Here is a 17,976-nt window from a genome sequence, read left to right on the forward strand (position 1 = left end):
GAAATCCGATGAGGGTGATACTATTATAACATGAGCACAGAGGGGATAAGAGCCAGATATCACCCCAACAATTTAACCCCAGAAATCTCAAGATTAGGCAATATGTTATTCTATCTCTCAAAAGATTGAAGGCTTTCTTTTGGTGAGTCCATGAGTAAACATATATCAATATAAGAAAATACAACTCATTTTGGTTATTCTGAGAAGACTAGCAATACTGAACCCTCTGATTGTTTAATTGTTTATAGAAGCTGTTTTGGAGATTAATGAAATAGTCTAAAACAGATAAAAGATAGATTAAGGTTATCAATCAACTGTTTAAAGTAGTGGGATATTATAGCTCAACAGCACATCAGAAATCAATGCCACACTTAGTTGCTCAAAACGGCAATCTTTTATAATCTCCCATGATGTATTTAAGCTGCTTCCCTTCAAACTCCTAAAAAAACTATATACTACCTTCAACTGAGGATGGGGAAGAGGTGGGTGCTGAAAGGCCACGCTGCATTTCATTACTAAAGATATTTTGTGTCTCTTTCTTTTTCAATTTGCTAATTTCAGAGTTTAGCTTTTCTTCTCTCCTGGGTTCTTATTATTTTTCTAGTCTTTAGTTAAATGCTTAATTCCCTTAATTACTATAAAATTCATCTCTCTCCAACCTTTTCTCTGCATAATCCAAATCTACATTATTCAGGTTTTTGTGGTGAGGTTGTGAATGAGGTGAAGGTTGTGTCTGTGGCCAGGGGTCTGATGAGCCCACACTGCCCTCTGGCTGCCCACCATGCCCTGATGCACAAAGTGTGCCTAAAGTACAACTCTTCCTGGGGCTTCAGATCCCATGCTTTCCTCTCTTCTAGGAAGAAATGGGAAAACTACTATTATAATGTGATCATGTCTTCTTCATGGATATGACCATCTCTCCCAAGCATCATACTTGTGTTTTAGAGGTTTTTTTTGTTTTTTTTTTTAAACAGGAACTATTTTAAAATAAATCACTGACTAGTAGTGGTAACTTCGAACTATGGCAGACTTACAGGTGTTTACTTTGAAGTAGGTGAACTACTGGGGACCCTCAAATTATGTATAGGTCCCCTTAAAATCATATAAAAGAAAAGAAACTGAATATTAAGCAAAAACCACAGAGATTGTTGATGACTCCTTGTGCTACCTTAGGCAAAGAGTATGACCTAAATGGACCTTAGTTTCTTGGCTATAAAGTGTGTGTGTGTGTGTGTGTGTGTGTGTGTGTGTGTGTGGTGTGAAGAGTCAGAGAGACAGAGACAAGCGCTGGGGAAATGTTTCTTAAGTTTCTTTTACATCTAAGATTCCTTGAGATGCAAAGTTACTCTCAGATGCTTGTGAAATCCACTAGGTGAAGAGATTTTCCACTGACATAGAATGTTCATCTACTAAATAATGCATATTTAGGATCTACCACTTGTAAGAATATGCAGGGAAAAAACAGATTTATTTTATAAGCCAATCTCAAATATTAGTGTTAGAACAAATACTAAATTACCTTTACTTTTCACCCCAAAAATAATCTTTTTTGCAGCAAGTCTCCCCATAAATCCAAAGATACTGCTGTAAATGACGTATTTAGGTACTTAAAGTTACTCCATAAGTAACATAATAAAAAATAATCTGCCTAGATAGAAAACATCCTTTATCATAATTCTTAGGAATGCAATGATAACTGGACTGAAAATATTTCAAAATACTTATTTAAAAATGTGTTCACAGAAAACCATGTAAGGACTTGCAAGTTAATTTGAGTCTTTAGAGGTATTCTTGGTAATAGGTCCTTAACTGGTTTTATCTGCAATATTGTAAAACACACCTATATATAATGTTTTAATTTGACATAAGTCAAAACTTTTAGGGCACCAACTATCTGAAAGGAACTCTGTGGAACATATAAACATAAATAAGGTATGGTCCTTGTAAAAAGAGCCTACAATTTATCTAGCGTGGGTAGTGACATACATACACAAATAACAAAGGAATAAGCTCTAAAAGAATAAATATGTGAGGCTGTAATAGAAAGCCAAAAAAGCGCTTCTGTTTCAAATGTGGGATATAATTAACCCCATATCTGTGTGTACGTTATTAATCATATAAAATTCCTACTACACACAAGTCACTGCTGAAGAGTTCGCCAGAACATTAAAACACATAAAACCAAATTAGGTTAATTAGTTTAATGCTCTGAGACATAATGATTTTGAAATTATATAACAAAAGGTTTAAATTTTTATAAAAATAAGAGCACATTGAAAGACATTCAAAGAAAAATAATCCATGTTACGTCTTAGCTCAAAAATTTTTTTTGCATGTTTGTGTCTATCCATGTCCATGTGCATATGCAATAAGACTGTAATGACATAAGAATGTGCCAAGGGGTATGTGTGACCATTTATCAGATAAATCCTGTATATGGTACTTGCTCTGACGTTCAGAGAAAAGAAAGATCATTTTGGTCTGATTTGATCTGAGATTTTCATAGAAAACTTGAAGAAAAGTAAAATTTTAATAGAGGAAGAAAATCAACCGCATTCCAAGAGAATGGAGTAGTATAAGCAAAGCCAGGAGGTAGAAAGCTGGGACACGTAGGGAAGTTGTGGAAAGTAAAATTATTATGAGAAAAATTGTATGACCATAGACTCAGGTTTGTATTCAATAAATGACCTTAAAAGCCACCTAGTACAATAACTCTATGTTAGGGCCAATTATGGAGAATTTGGTCATTATACTGAAGGCAGCAGAAAGTATTCAAAGATTCTAAGCCAGAAAATGGCATGATCAAAGAAGTGTTTTATTAAATATTACCTCCGTGAAATAGTCAGTGTCAACTCTGAACCAGGGAAGACAGGAAGCAGCCAGCCTTGACCCCCTCCCTCTGACTGTTGGGAGTCCTGCCCAGCCTTCAAAATCAAAGCAAGTACCATTTCTGAATTATGCCTTCTCAGAAACATCCAGGTATCTCTCCTTCCCATGAACTCCGCTAGCTCTTGGTCTGTGCCTGTATTCTATAAACAGGATTGTGTTATACACAGGCCTCTAACTCCCCTCCAACAAGGTCTGCTGCTTGATGGCCAACGGTGTGTTGCATTAATCAGTATCTCTACCTCTCTCAGCACTGACATTACCTCGCGGTGTTTAGTTTCTTAAGAAATATTTATGGAATTGTATTTTGATACCAGGGTTATATACAACCAGATTCTTAATGTTTATCTGCAATAGGAAATTTAAATAATTTAAAGAAGCGTGCCATAGACACGTGCTGCAGCGAGAGTATGGTACATTTAGGAATCCAAAAGTGGCCATTCTGGCTACAGAACAGAGTTAGGGGCTGGGATAGAAAGGAATAGTAACAATAGAATAGGGTGAAGAGGTAAGCAAAAGACAGATTCTACAGGGCCTTGGAAACCACACTAGTGAGTTTACACTTTATTCTGAAAGTAATAGAATTCCAGAAGGAATGAAAAAGAACATGACAAGGGGCAAGGAGACCATTGTAGCAACCCACCCAAGAGAAGACTAACTTTAATAATAGCAATGATGATAGGAAGAAATAGAAAAAATTCCTAAAATATTATAGAGGTAGAATCATATGGACCTGTTAAAGATGGAAGGAAACAAAGGTGAGGGGAACAAGGAGTAAAGAATGACACTCAGGTTTCTGGTTTGAGCAACTGGGAGTTACCATCCACAGAGAGTGGGAACAATGGAGGAGGCATGAATTATAAAATCAGATGATGAGTTTAATTTGGGAATACTGGGTTGAGGCTTCCCTAGGATATACAAGTAGAGATTCCCAGTATGTAGCTGACTATGGTAACAGTCCAAGAAAAAGTTCTGGAACGGAGATCTAGATTTAGAGGCATCAAATAAAGCTGGTAACTGAAACCACTGTGGTGGGTAACACTATTGGACAGGGATAGTGCAGTGAGTGAGAAAAGAAAAGGGTCTACAGAAGAATACTGATAAAAAGAAGTTCTTAAGCCATGATCAGAGGATAAAGAGCTCCAAAATAAAAACGAGAAGAAGTGGCTAGAGCAGAAAGAGGAAAGCCAGGAGACAATGGAGAGTTATTTCAGCAAAGGGATAGGATAGGTCTCTTCAACAAGGAGTGGTTAATGATGTCAAACAAAGGACTCAGAGTTGTCCATTGAATTAACTGTTCGCTCCTGGCCGAAAGCAGTCTCAGTAGAGTGGTGTGGTAGAAACAAGGCTACGGTGAGCCAAAAAGTAAAAGAGAAGTGAGAAAGAAGAAAGAGGAGTACTGACTCTAAGTCAAATCCAAGAGGACTCAAAGGAATCAAGAAAATGGAGTCCCTCAGAGATGCAGATTCCACGGCAAACGTCAGAGCGTACCTCTCCCTCTACTACTATGTGTAGTTTGTAGAGGAGACTTGAAATTAAAAGAAACGTCAGTTGTGCTATGATGGAGGAATTACTAGAAAAATGGCAACATACACACTAAGGCAGTGGAAGAGAAAAGTCTATCCTTTATACTGTAGTGACAGAGCATAAAAAGCTGACTGTATATTCCTGAGCCCTGGGGTTTGTTTAGAAGGAGGTAACAGAGTTACCTCTTTTTTCTCTTCTTGAAGCCACCACTGTAGGTTACCACCAAGTTGTCAATAAAGTATAGCCTGCTAAAGGACCCAGAGCAATCAGCTGGATTCACCGTATTCTAGAACTGTGCTGTCCAATACAGTCGCTGGTAGCCAGAAGTGGCTGTTTAAATTAAAATTTTAATTAATTAAAACTTAATTTTCATTTCTTCTGCTTTACTAGCCACATTTCAGCTACTCAATAGTCACATGTAGCTAGTGGCTACTGTATTGGACAGCATAGGTTATAAAATATTTCCATCATCTCAGAAAGTTCTATTAGACAGCACTGCTCTGGAGTAAAGAATCTCTTTTAGAATGTTTTTTTATATTACCCCAAGATTATAAACAGTTGCTGAGAGTCCCAAGAGTGCAACTTATCACATGTAGGCTTGGCTCCATCCAATCAGATTGAAGCCAAAGGAAGAAGAAAACTACATGATGTCGACTGCCCCTGTAGGATCTTTAGTGAAGTCTCAAGCTAAATATTATGCAAGAAAACCCTACAAAACTTGGGGGCCTATAAAAGAAAGATGACTCATCTCCTAAGACTCATTTTAAGGATGAAGATAAAGTTCAAAACAACAGATTTGAGAATGAAAAAGTGGAAGTCCACTTATTTTTAAAACAGTGCTTGAAACATTAGAATTTATAACTTATTTAAATAGATGATACTAACGAGGTCCTTGCAAGTTGCTCAAATCTATATTTCTACCAGTCCTGGTAGGAAACCAAGCATTTAATTCCTAAAGTAGCATATAAGGATCTTGCTATAATCTAATACCTAAGTTTTAATTCCACAAGAGAGAGAACATTCTCATGTAAGAATAGGAACTAGATACACCATTGCAATGGAATATGATTATGTATTAGGGACACATAAAAAAAGAATGTAAAAAAAAAAAAGAATGTAAAGGTAAAGACCAAGATTGTTTTGGAATTTGGTGCCAAGGTTCACATATACTGCCTTTAGTAAAATGGTAACAGAGACATTCCAGAGGATCAGGAAAGAGATATAATGAATGCTACCACCCTTAGAATTTTCATGGTGCTCACATAACAAGAACTGAAATCTGCACACTATCATTTCAACTGTGAGAAAACAGGTGGGGAGACCTACTCAGCAGATTGAAAAACAGACTCGGTCTGCTGTTTGTGGCATAGACATGTTATTCTAACGGTGTGTATCTGGAGCCCATGTTTCTTAAACCACTGGACTGCAAAAATCTTAGTAACTCAGAAGGCAAACTGTGCCCATGAAAATGGAGAAGAGCACAAGAATTTGAAAGTACATTCCCCAAGGCATTCAGCTAACAAGCCTGCCTTTCTGTTCAGACAACAGGATTACTGAGAAAGAGAGGAAGTGAATGAAGAATAATTAATTGGAATAGCTCGTTTTCTTAAATAACAAAAACTAATTACGTTGTGTTAAGAAAAATAGAATGTTGGGGTTTTTTTCACCAGGAAAGAATGACAAATTAAAATCCTTAAGTCATGAGGAAAGTTGACATTTCCTTCTGAAATACGAAACTTTTAGGTTCAGAAACTATATTACAATTGAAAAATCAAGCCTTCAGAAATTAAATTCCAAAGCAAGTCTACAGCAGCGCTTACTTGGACACATTACACATGGTACATATTTTACGGTCCATGTTTAACAAATAACTGGGAGATGAAAAAAAAAGTTTCACATATTCAACATGGCAGAATAAATTCTATAGCAAAAAGAAGAATTTTGAGTTGTTCTGAACACTACTCTGAGACATCACTTTCCATTAATCTAATTTTAGCAATTTGTATTCCTTTCTTTTTGGTAATTTTTAGAACAAAAAGTCATCCCAGTTGAAAAACAAACTACATGTGTAAAATACTCTATACATCACCATCCTATAAATCTGAGGGGTGGTCCTCCTCTTTCGGTAAATCTCTAAAAATCTCATGAAACTAATGCTTATTTTCCTCAACTCTAGACTTTAATTTTCTATCTTCAGAACTTAAAAATACTTACATAATTGTCTTCAAATATGGCTTGACTTTTCTTCCTTGATGGAAACAGCATTCCTGCCAACTTCAAAATTTATAGCTACAACCATATTTTTTTAATTTTTAAAAGCACAAAAAATACCACAACTCCTCAAAGTGATTTTGAAATGAACATTTCTTCATCATCATAATTATCCCATGTCAAATTGAAATGCACTCCAACTCAGCATACAAACAGAAAGAACATTTACCTCTGAGTCTCAGTGCAAAATATTACATTTGGAGATAACATCAGCAACTAAAAAAGTCTTTCAGTGGCAATCATACTCCAGTCATTAAAAATGTCATAAATGAAGTAAAATGGTACATCTCGTAGAATCAAGTTCCCCTGTGTGTGTGTGTGTATGAGTGTGTACATATGGTACTTTCTCACTTTTACAGACTGCACCACAATTTTCAAAGGCACTTTCACATAACTTCATTAATTTGATCTTCCAACAATCCTGAAAAGTATACAAGACAGGGATTTTTTATTATTCCATTTGACAGAGCAATAAACTGAGATACAGAGAGACTAAGTGGCCAAAACCCAAACCTCATCAGTGGCAAACTCTGGAAAAAGAATTCAGACTGTTGACTCCCAGACCAGTCCTTCAAAAGGAAGTTTAGGTGTGCAGTTTAAATTAGATGAGAAACGTGCAAAGTTGCTGGGTTTCTAAAGCAGTTTGAACAGTGATTCTTTTTAGTCCCCTAGCATCATAAAGGTTCACAATCTATCTCACTGCTTGAAAAATGGGACTGTCACCTGGATTACAGAGAGACTGTACCAAAAGGCTGTAATTGAAGTATTTTCATTTGCAAAATTATACGCCTTTGAAAACCTAGTCAACCTAATACTTTCGTTCAACAGTTTCTGAGGTAGAAAATATTAAAATTTACTGGAGAACATAAACTCTGGACCATTTATCTTTAAAAATAAGTAAAAGGATAATCTAGGGGGAAAATGTTTCAAGCAGAGTATGGGGTGAAATTTAAATTTAGTGCTGGTTAAAAAACATGTTCAAAACTTGAATCTTTCCATACTGATTATGATTTTTTTCTCTGTTTCCTCCTTGAATCAGGATACCATAACAGGACAGTGCTGCAATATCCTTTTAAGTTAACTTTTAAGTTACGGTGTCAAGTTTATATCTGCATCTGCTACATTTTTACAAAAATCGAACTGGCATTTGTAACCAATAAAAGTCAACATGAAAGGCAGTATTCCTGGTTATTTCAAATGACTCAAGGATTTCTTTTTCTTTTAAATTCCTCAAAGAAGCAAGTGAAGTAAATGGAGAATACATCAGTTTAAATTTTTACCTGCATTTCTCTATACTTTTCAATTATTAGGCAAGCTCCTAAAAGACAATTTTTTTTCCTTTTCTTTTTCTTTCCCCCATAGCAACTAGAGCAGAGCTTGGAACAGGCTACAAGGATTTCACTGACTACACAGAAAACCAGGTAGAAATTCTCAGGTCCACCCTTCCAGGCCTAGGGACAAGAAGACACATCAGAGTCTAGGTTTCTTGCCACTGGTGATTTTGCAGAGGGAAATGAGCAGAACAGATGATGAGAGCCATGGGGGCTAGAAGACGGGAGCAGGTCTGTGTGAAATGGCTGTGGAGTAAATCCCTATCTAGACGTTGGAGCGGGCAGTGCCGGCTAAAAAAGACAACTGTCTAAAGGAACATATTAATCACTGAGTTCTAACAATTTTACACATAAGTCACAGACAGAAAACAGTTGAAAAAACTAATGTACCAAAACCAAAAACTAGTGTACCACACAGTAGTAATAACTGCTGAATGCAAAATGTGTATATACTGTTCGTTAGGCTATGTTCAGAATGAGACAATTTTCTGTTGAATAACTGGGACTTTCCTCTCTAAAACATGCCTATAAATTCCTCAGGCCACTATTTAGTTTAGATCACATGATCTAGATATCTGTTTCTTCTAAGTCAAAATGTAAAACTAAGTCAGGCTAGTTTTACATTTTCTTGTGTTTCATTTTTTATTTGTCCCTATTCTTGAATACATAGTAAAGTAACAGTACATAGGCCTCTTTACCTTATTTTTTATATAAAATAAACTATATTTTATATACTTGAGGTTTGAACCACTTACATGCCACAGGTATATTTTAGAGTTAGAATCAAAATTCTTTAAAAGCAATAAAAAACTGATTCCACTAAAGGGCAGGAAAAAATGGTAAATTCAGGGTCTTGAAAATGTCACACAATAAATAACCAACCTTGAATACTTAAGCATAATGTTTACCTGACAATATCTGTGAATATAGCAACAGAATATTAGAATACAACAGAACATATGTATGATAGAATAGCAATATATAGACAAGCTTATATAAAGTATATATACTTCATAGAAAAGAGAATGTTCATCCAAAAAGATTACATCTAAGTTCACAAAGGACAGTTTTTTTAAAAAATAGGCCACTATAGTCTGATTTAGGGATGGCCAAATAGCTTGTATCCTGTGAATTGCACTTGATATTTCAAATTTATGTGAGAAATTGTTCCCTAACATATTTTAAATGTGCATCTGTTACTGTTTATCTATGGGAGCTCAAGTACAAACTGCAGATCATCATCCAAAAACAAGGAGTATCTGAGCTACATATGATTTCACATGCTGTACAATAAAGAAGCCAACTCCTTTATTCAGAGAAAATGGCCCCATGGCCACGAGGCTCAGCTCTCCTCAGTAGGTTGACTCAGAGTTAATCCTGACACAGAATGCTGGGGTTGTTGTAGAAATTCACATGTGTATTTGAGACAAACCAGCAGGAGGAATGCATGTGACAATCAAGGATTTCACGTACTTTGCGAAGCCAATGAAATCTTCGTGGTTGGTGTTGATGTAGGAGACTTGAATGTCGATCAACAGCAGTACCTATAAGTCCAAGAGAATCACTTCAGTGAAAACCCATCTTAAATATTCTCAAACACTAAATTCAGTAATAGCCTACAAATCATTTATCTTTATTTAATCTTAAAAAGGATGCTTCAGTTAGAATGAAAAGTTGCATTAAATTTTTTCATTAGACTCTCATTTTTACTCTAAACTCAGAAACAAAAGATCTATGTGAAAAGTCTGAGTCCCACATGAAGACAACAGCATTATAGTTTATAAGCATGTACTTAACATGCTTACTTAACACAGAGCCAACTTAACACAGAACCTAGAATTATTCTATTCCTCTAAAACGTAGGTGTAATGTTCAAAAGGACACATGTATAAAAATACATGTGGCACGAAGGCCATGGAGGCGCTGCTTAGAGCTTCCTGCTCCTGTAGACATCATATGTTGTTAGCCACAAAATAGCAATATCACCTCTTGTTTTTCCTCTTTCTATCTCTTTAAGCTCCCTATAGGCAAGTAGGAGAAGTATCTCATCAACCAACTCAAAAAGGCAATATACAAATAAAAAGCCTCCTTGAAATCAATAGGCTTCACTGAAGTTGAAATCTGAGTGCATCCAAGCATTTGTGGTAACAGTTCATTGGCACAGTCTATATAATGCCCCCCAGGAGGTGCGTCCTCAGGAAAGCCTTCCCTGATCCTCACCCCACACCCTCACCCAAGACCAAGTTGGATCATGCTATTACTCTCATATAGTCTATAAATCATGATAATATTTTTATGTATTATACCCTATACTTTTTCTTTGTAGTGTTTATCACAAATGTAATTAATTATTTATATTATATTTTGTTTGATGTTTTGCTTCCCTGCAAGACTACAAGCTCCATGGAAGCAGAGATTATATTTATCTTGTTCACCACTTTATCCCCAGAACCTAGCATGATACACACAACAGGTGCCTGAGAAACATTTGTGGCTGTAAATTCTATGACTATCTACCAGTCTTGAAGAATGGTTTATTTTAAAGGGAGAAATTTATTCCCATATAATTAGTACATGGCCAAGTATTATTGTTTCTCACTCATTACCCAATGCTATGGTCTCTGAGGCTTTGCTTTTGTGGCTAATCTCAGTTGGTCATCCGACCAAATCTTGCTGTGAGCCCCGAGGGGCCCTACCGAAAAAAAGACCAAATCACCCCAAACCCATCCCCACTACCAACATAAAGCCAATGCCCAGGCACTAACTGGGTCAACAATATCATACTTGTATGAAAAACTTTCATATCATCAGATAATAGGTTTTTTTCTTCTCTTAATGAAGAAAACTGAAGAGTTAGGAGGAGTCATCACTATTAGATTATCTGTGGCATTGCCACTATTCTCCCTACAATAAATCCAGATTCTATTAAATTTTATACCCCAAATCCATTTGGCTAGGAGTTTGGATCAATAAACCATAATATTTAAGCACAAATTAGTAGTTGCCACTATAAAGAGCAAAATATCTACATAATTCTCAACATTGCCAAAGGTTGTCGTGAATATCTTGGACGTTCACACACGTTAACTTGGACTGCAGTACGGGGGAAAAGTGGAAGAAAAATAACAACTATGGCTGCTCTCATTCATATTCCTGGAAACCGGGAGTCTGTTTTCATCCTAGGAAAAGAGCCAGGTCGCATGTGGGGGATGAAAAGGAAAAAAGTACATTTTTTCTCTTTTTTTCACTCTCTCTCACTGCCTTTCTCACCCACAGTTATTGAAAATTTAGTTGAAGAAATGTACAGCTACCCCTGGTAGCAGTTATCACCCACAAAGCCAACCATTTCAACATGTAATTACATGTATGGAAGCACCTGGAATAACAGCAGGCACACACCGAAGCTCAAAAAACCTTTGTTTTAGAAAAACGTTCAGGGGGATTTATGGTTTTTCATATTTTTAATTCTGAAGAATTTCCCCCACACACAAAGTTTCCAGAGCAGAGGTTGGTAATAATTCCATTTTTTTAAAAAAAACTGCAAGAATACCTCAAAGCAGTACTGGCACAGAAGTCTAAGGAAATGGGTCACTCTCTGACCAGCGACTTCAGAAGTACCATATGGCCTAAAGCAGCACGGAGTTCAGAACTCAAATGTGAAATCTATGCAAACTGACATGTTCACGTTACCAAAAACATGCATGTTTTTACTATGCCACACAGGTCAATATTAGCAGTGGCAGGCAGCTTCAGGCAGTGGCAGCTTCTTCAGGCAGTTGATTAACTGTCAAACCAGGCCACCTGAGATGGTCACTTAGGAGAGAGATGCTCGCTCCCTCCCTTGACTCCCACTTGGGGAATGAAGTAATCACTACATCAGAGGTACAGATGGAAGACAGTCTACCTTGAAATCAGAAAAGGCAATTCTTTCTCATGTCTACTATGTGTCATAGCTCTTTAGGAATACAAAAACAACTAAAATGAATGAAGAACTAAGAGCTGTATCTGGATTACTTCATTTCATCCTCACAAAATACCTGTGAGTTAACTACCATTATTATTCCACTTTCAGATGAGGAAACTGAAGTGTAAAATTAATAAATAACTTGTTCATTTACACAGAAAGCAAATGATAGAGCTTGGATTCGAACTCAGGCAGTCTGAACCCAGAACCCACAATTTTTTTTCTTTTTTTTTTTTTTTAATAATTTTTTTCCTTATTTTTTTGGCTGCATCGGGTCTTAGTTGCAGCACATGGGATCTTCATTGAGGCACGTGGGATCTTTCATTACGGTGCGTGGAACCCACGTCCCCTGCATTGGAAGGCGGATTCTTTACCACTGGACCACCAGGAAGTCCCTGGAGCCCACAATCTTAATGACAATGAAAAATTTGAGTGTGTCATTTCAGTAAAACAAAAACTATGAAACATGAAGAAGTTAACTGATTTAGATATGAACACAAAGATAATTAAGATAAGAATTGTACAACTTTTTCCTCAATACTGTTTTTACACAGGATCCCTAAGAGTTAAGTAGAATGTATTATCATTTGAACTTCATAGAATAAAGACACAAATTAAAACGGTTATCTTAGTTACTTAAGGTCAGGAGTAAAGTTGATAACAGAACTTGTTTTCTTGGTCCAGCAGGAGCCATGACATTAGGTGTGTGGGGGAACTTCTGGTCTCGGGTTGTATACCTGGACCCAGGCTTGACTTCACTGGCTCATGAGTTAACATTGATTTGTTTATCTCTACTAAGTCACAAAGCCAATTTTCTCCACTTTTGGCTATTGTGACTACTCCAAGAGTGAGAAAGTTGCAAAATAAGTGAAAGCTATGAATAATCGTTAGTTAACTTTCAAAACGCGATGATAGGGCTTCCCTGGTGGCGCAGTGGTTGAGAGTCCGCCTGCCGATGCAGGGGGCGCGGGTTCGTGCCCCGGTCCGGGAAGATCCCACATGCCGCGGAGCGGCTGGGCCCGTGAGCCATGGCCGCTGAGCCGGCGTGTCCGGAGCCTGTGCTCAGCAATGGGAGAGGCCACAACAGTGAGAGGCCCGCGTACCGCAAAAAAAAAAAAAAAAAAAACCACGCGATGATAAAAAGTAGCAGCAATGAATCCCAAAGCTCGAGCAGAGAGCAGCAGGTTGTTACCAGAGTCACTCACAAATATCCCAACCTGCCAGGCCTCCATCCCTCTGTCTCTTCGCTTTCTCCTTCCACGCCCACCCCAACACTACAGCACCCTCTAACACATGGTGCATGTGTCTCTCTCCCTGTGGTTTGTCTCTACCTCTCTCTCTCCTATTCTGCCTTCCTCCTTTTCCCCAGTTCTTTCTCTCCTTCTTTCCAATTCACCTAAGAACCACAAAATCTTGGAATTCTAACTTATAGAGGACTTCAGAGATCATATAGACCAACATTTCAACATTGTACATGAGGAAAAAACAGTCCTGAGAAGTGATTTGCTCAAGAACATGCTGTTACTCTGTGGTGAACACATGGCTTCAGTCCAGTGTCCTCTCCGTGCTGTCACACTCGCAGCTGTGTCCTGTAACTGAAGAGCATCTGAAAACCTTTGTGTTTGCCATTATAATGTTTTATAAGTAACTAAGAAAACATCCACCTAAATTTAAGAAGCTTTAATTATTTTCACGTAGTCCTTAACTTTTTTCAATGAATTATCCTCACTTGAAAATAATCGTTCATTCGTAGTTAGCCAAGATTCGAAGACAATTTCAAAGCCACTACTTACAAACCATGTGTATTTACAAAATAGTTAGAAATGCTTAAAAGAGCTGTTCTTAAATGTTTTTATTTTTTTAGTCATAGGTTCCATGGATAAGCTGATGAATAGCTTTATCCATTCTCCTCAAGAAAAAAAATAAAAACACTAAACATTTTGCAAAACACTTCAGCAATTTATGAATATCCTGGTGCCCATCTGTGGGCCCGATCTTAAAGAAAATATGTGATATGTTTCCAGATTAGTGGTTTTCAAAGTGGGGTGTGTACATGCTAAGGGTACACATGATGATTCATGAAGTGTTGAAAAAAATAATGGAACTCCTATTACTGCTTTTTAAATGTTATCCTTCTAAGGTCTTTATATATGTTTATATTTTTAACATACGCAAGATGTTAGTATAGCAACACATGTATAAAATTCATAAATAAGTAAAAATAAACATATGTGGTGGTGTTCTCAGCTCTTTTTTTTTTCCATTCAGGGATACGCCAACTGTTGGAGACCAAACAATCCTGGAGAGGATTGTCTTCCACTTCCCACAGGGACCCTGCCCACCAGGGAAGGGCTCTCCTCACCTGGTCCTTTGTCTTCCCTTCTCGCTCACGAATGTGGTTAGCAACAATCCTTTCCGTTTCCTCGCAGAGTCTGGGGAAGTTTGCCAGCTGTCAAGAAAAACAGATCTGAGTGTTAATACTCAAATATACACTGCCAAAAAAGAAACAAAAATAAGTTATGTTGTATTCCAGAAGACATGCATTACCATTCTGGAAGCAGAAATGAAATATCCTAAAGAAGAATGGCAGAGTGACAGAAAAGACTGCACAAACTACAATCAGAAGTTACTACGTTATCTGAGAAGAAGCACTTCAAAACCAGCAGAGAAATTCCCTGCAAAGAAAACAGAAACCCAGATACCATCTAGCTCTATGCTGTACAGAGTTAGCACTTAATAAAGTTCAAAGATGAAGAAGACAGAAATGAGGATGAAAAGGAGGAAAATGACTAACATTTATAGAGTGCTTACCATGTTCCAGGTTGTGTGCTAAGCACCACATGAATTACCTCATTCGAAATTCACAACAATCATAAAAGACAGATCCGATTATTAACCCCATTTTACAGAGGAGGAAAGCAAAGTGCAGAGAGGTTAAGTAACTTGCCCCAGACTACACAGTTCAAAATCGGTGGGTCCAGGATTCCTACCCAAGCCCTCAGACTCCAGAGCTCCTGGTCTTGTCCATTACTCTTTGAGGATGGTTCACATTCTATGAACCACAGAGACCATTTTTTTAAAATTCTACCCTAACAGATGTGTTTTTATATACATATTTTTGGCAAAACTGCAGAAATAATGCATGTCAATCACTTATCCCATCTCAATTATGCAGGTAATTGTCCAAAATTTAGTTTGCAAAAATGAATGAATTATAGTTGTTTTCAGTGTAAGGAAGAAAAGAAAAGGATGCTATCAATACAAGGATGTTCAAGGAAGCCTAACCTAAAAACGGGGCTTAGTCGGGTAAAGTCGGTTGTGGGGAGAATGGAGCTTGCCAAGCACAGGAGAGGACAGGGACAATGAGTGGTCAAGGAAGTAAAGGAAGGTCAGTGCAGAGAGCAAGGGGATGGTCTTTAGGCAAAGCTAGAATGGTAAACAGGGGCTTGATCCTTGTAGACCTGTTAGGAATTTTTGCTTCTGAAGCAATTCAGATGGAAAATAAGGGGACTTGGACAGGGATGGCAGCAATAGAAAGGGAAAAAAGTGGGCAAATTCATGGTTTCTGACAGGCAAAGATGAATTCCATTTATTATAAAAAGCACTTGCAAATTAATAAGATTAACACTAATATCTCACATAAAAACAGGCAAAAAACGTGATTTAATTTAAAAAGAAATTTAATGGTCAATAAGAGATATTAAACTGCACAGAGTAATACAAAGAAAGATAATAACTACTACGTTGTCAAGTTACTATAATCATTTTTATAAGACTTAATGCAGGTGAAGGTGTACTGAGACTAGCACAGTTTAAACTTGCTGAAGGGATGTCAATGAGAATAATCTTTCTGTTAAGCAATTTGGCAATATGTTTCAAAAATTTTAAAGACACACACACGTCAGTCTAATTACTTCATGGAATTCTGAGCTAAAATAATAAGGAAATTCATCACAGCGTTACTTGTAATAGCAACAATAAGACAAATAGACATAACTCTATAAGCCACCTAAGTATCCAATGATGTTAAATAAATTAAGGTAGGTCCACTAATGGGATGTAATAAGCCATTCCAAATAATAGCTAATATTTGATATAATACTATCTAATTTATAAATAATATCTAATAACATGCTAAAGTGTCTATGACACTGGGTGAAGAAAATCAGGCTACTAAATATAAAATGTGATTACACACAAGCATATACACACACTCATAGTCACAGGCTACCATATACACTTGATACTCTTTGAGGATATAGCCAAAAACCTTAAAAACTCCAAAATTCTTGAGTAATACTGTAGCACATAATATTTCCCCTAACTTGTATGCTAGGCCTCCCTGAGATGTGATTGCTCCATGGTCATTGGAGTCACTGTGCGCACCTACTTTATAGCATGCATGATGCACATCAGTGTCTTAGCAAGACAAAAAACTGCACTACTTCATGGAACCACTGTGATTACAAATCACATATAAATCTTAAATCACCTAATGCTGTAAGTCTGCTGTCTGTGCACAGAAAAGAATCTGCACAAATACTACAAAATGTTAATGGCAACAACCTCTTTGAATGATGGGCTTATGCATAATTTTACTTTTTTTCTATATACATGTCTGCATTTTCCAAATTTTTCCACAACGAACATACTTTTTTAAAAAAATTTATTTATTTTTGGCTACATTGGGTCGTCGTTGCTGTGCGCGGGCTTTCTCTAGTTGCGGCGAGAGGGGCCTACTCTTCGTTGTGGTGCACAGGCTTCTCATTGCAGTGGCTTCTCTTGTTGCGGAGCACGGGCCCTAGGCGCTCGGGCTTTGGTAGTTGTGGCACATGGGCTCAGTACTTGTGGCTCGCAGGCTCTAGAGCACAGGCTCTGTAGTTATGGCGCATGGGCTTAGTTGCTCTACAGCATGTGGGATCCTCCCGGGCCAGGGCTCTAACCCGTGTCCCCTGCATTGGGAGGCGGATTCTTAACCACTGCGCCACCAGGGAAGTCCTAGAGTACTTTTATTATAACAACATCATTAGAGGATAGAAACCTGGCTGCCTTGGTCACCTCAAAATTCACAGCCCGGTGTCTGTTCATGAGATCACCAAACCATCACCCCCTTACTGAGACTCCTAGCTGAATCCTGAGATCTGTGATCATTTAGGTGCTTACTTCATGAATAACTTCAAGACACAAATGAAGCTTCCATTTTGAGTTTTGGAAACATTCTTCGGGGACAGTTCTATCATTCCAGAAGCCGTTTTATACTCTGAGAATATTGCAAGTTATTTTTTGTAAGGCCTATAAAAAGTCTCTAAGTATGGAAGGGATAGCTGATGAATACTTGTCCTTCTTCTTGACTAATGCAAAACTAGGTGGCACATCCGGCACAAACCACTAGCCTGCACTAGGCCACCAGAGCAATTGTTCCTCTTCTGCACTCAGAGAGTACCCCAAGCTATCACTGCATACTTGCTTTTGATGATAGCCACACTAACATAGAACCACACTCCTGCAGAGAAGTGACTACACAAGCAATAGCGGTCTACTAAATATGATGGGGATGGCAATAGCATTTAGAAAATGGATTATAGCAGATTATTTCTAAAACACCAAAGAGTGGCAATATAAATATTTATTCAGAAACTAAATACTTGATAGCTGAAGGACCACAGACTAGTATGCAGACATCAATAAGTCAAGGAAAGGCCAAAATGATAAGAGCATCCCATGAAGTAGAAACATCTAAGAACCCTCCAATCTACTGCCCTTGGCAGGAGGATTGATTTTTTTGTGTGTACCTCCTGATCTTTCCAAGCTCAATTTCATCAGGAAAGGAACCCGCCAGAGCCATATTTTTGTATCTACAACTGAGAAAACTGGATGTAAATGAGCCTAAATTCTAAGTGGGATAAAATGGAAAGAGAATACACTAGAAGAACTGCCCTCAGAGAAATATTGAAGGGGACAGTAAGCAGGAAAGATCTAGGCATTACTGAAAGGCAG

General features: G+C 37.5%; 1 protein-coding gene across 6 annotated transcripts in view; it reads right to left on the minus strand.

Moving 5' to 3' along the window:
* DNM3 (dynamin 3) overlaps window positions 1-17,976 on the minus strand; it is a gene marked incomplete at both ends in the record, with an annotated part of 577,972 nt that overhangs the window by 319,560 nt on the left and 240,436 nt on the right. For all 6 annotated transcript variants that reach the window (XM_082834657.1, XM_082834656.1, XM_082834654.1 and 3 more), the window contains 2 exons: window positions 9,489-9,559; window positions 14,342-14,428. In XM_082834657.1, the coding sequence (XP_082690783.1) occupies window positions 9,489-9,559; window positions 14,342-14,428 (158 nt within the window). The remainder of the gene's footprint in view (window positions 1-9,488; window positions 9,560-14,341; window positions 14,429-17,976) is intronic.

This window comes from Leucopleurus acutus (assembly GCF_964270905.1).
Source record: "Leucopleurus acutus genome assembly, chromosome: 2".
Classification (NCBI taxonomy): Eukaryota; Metazoa; Chordata; class Mammalia; order Artiodactyla; family Delphinidae; genus Leucopleurus; species Leucopleurus acutus.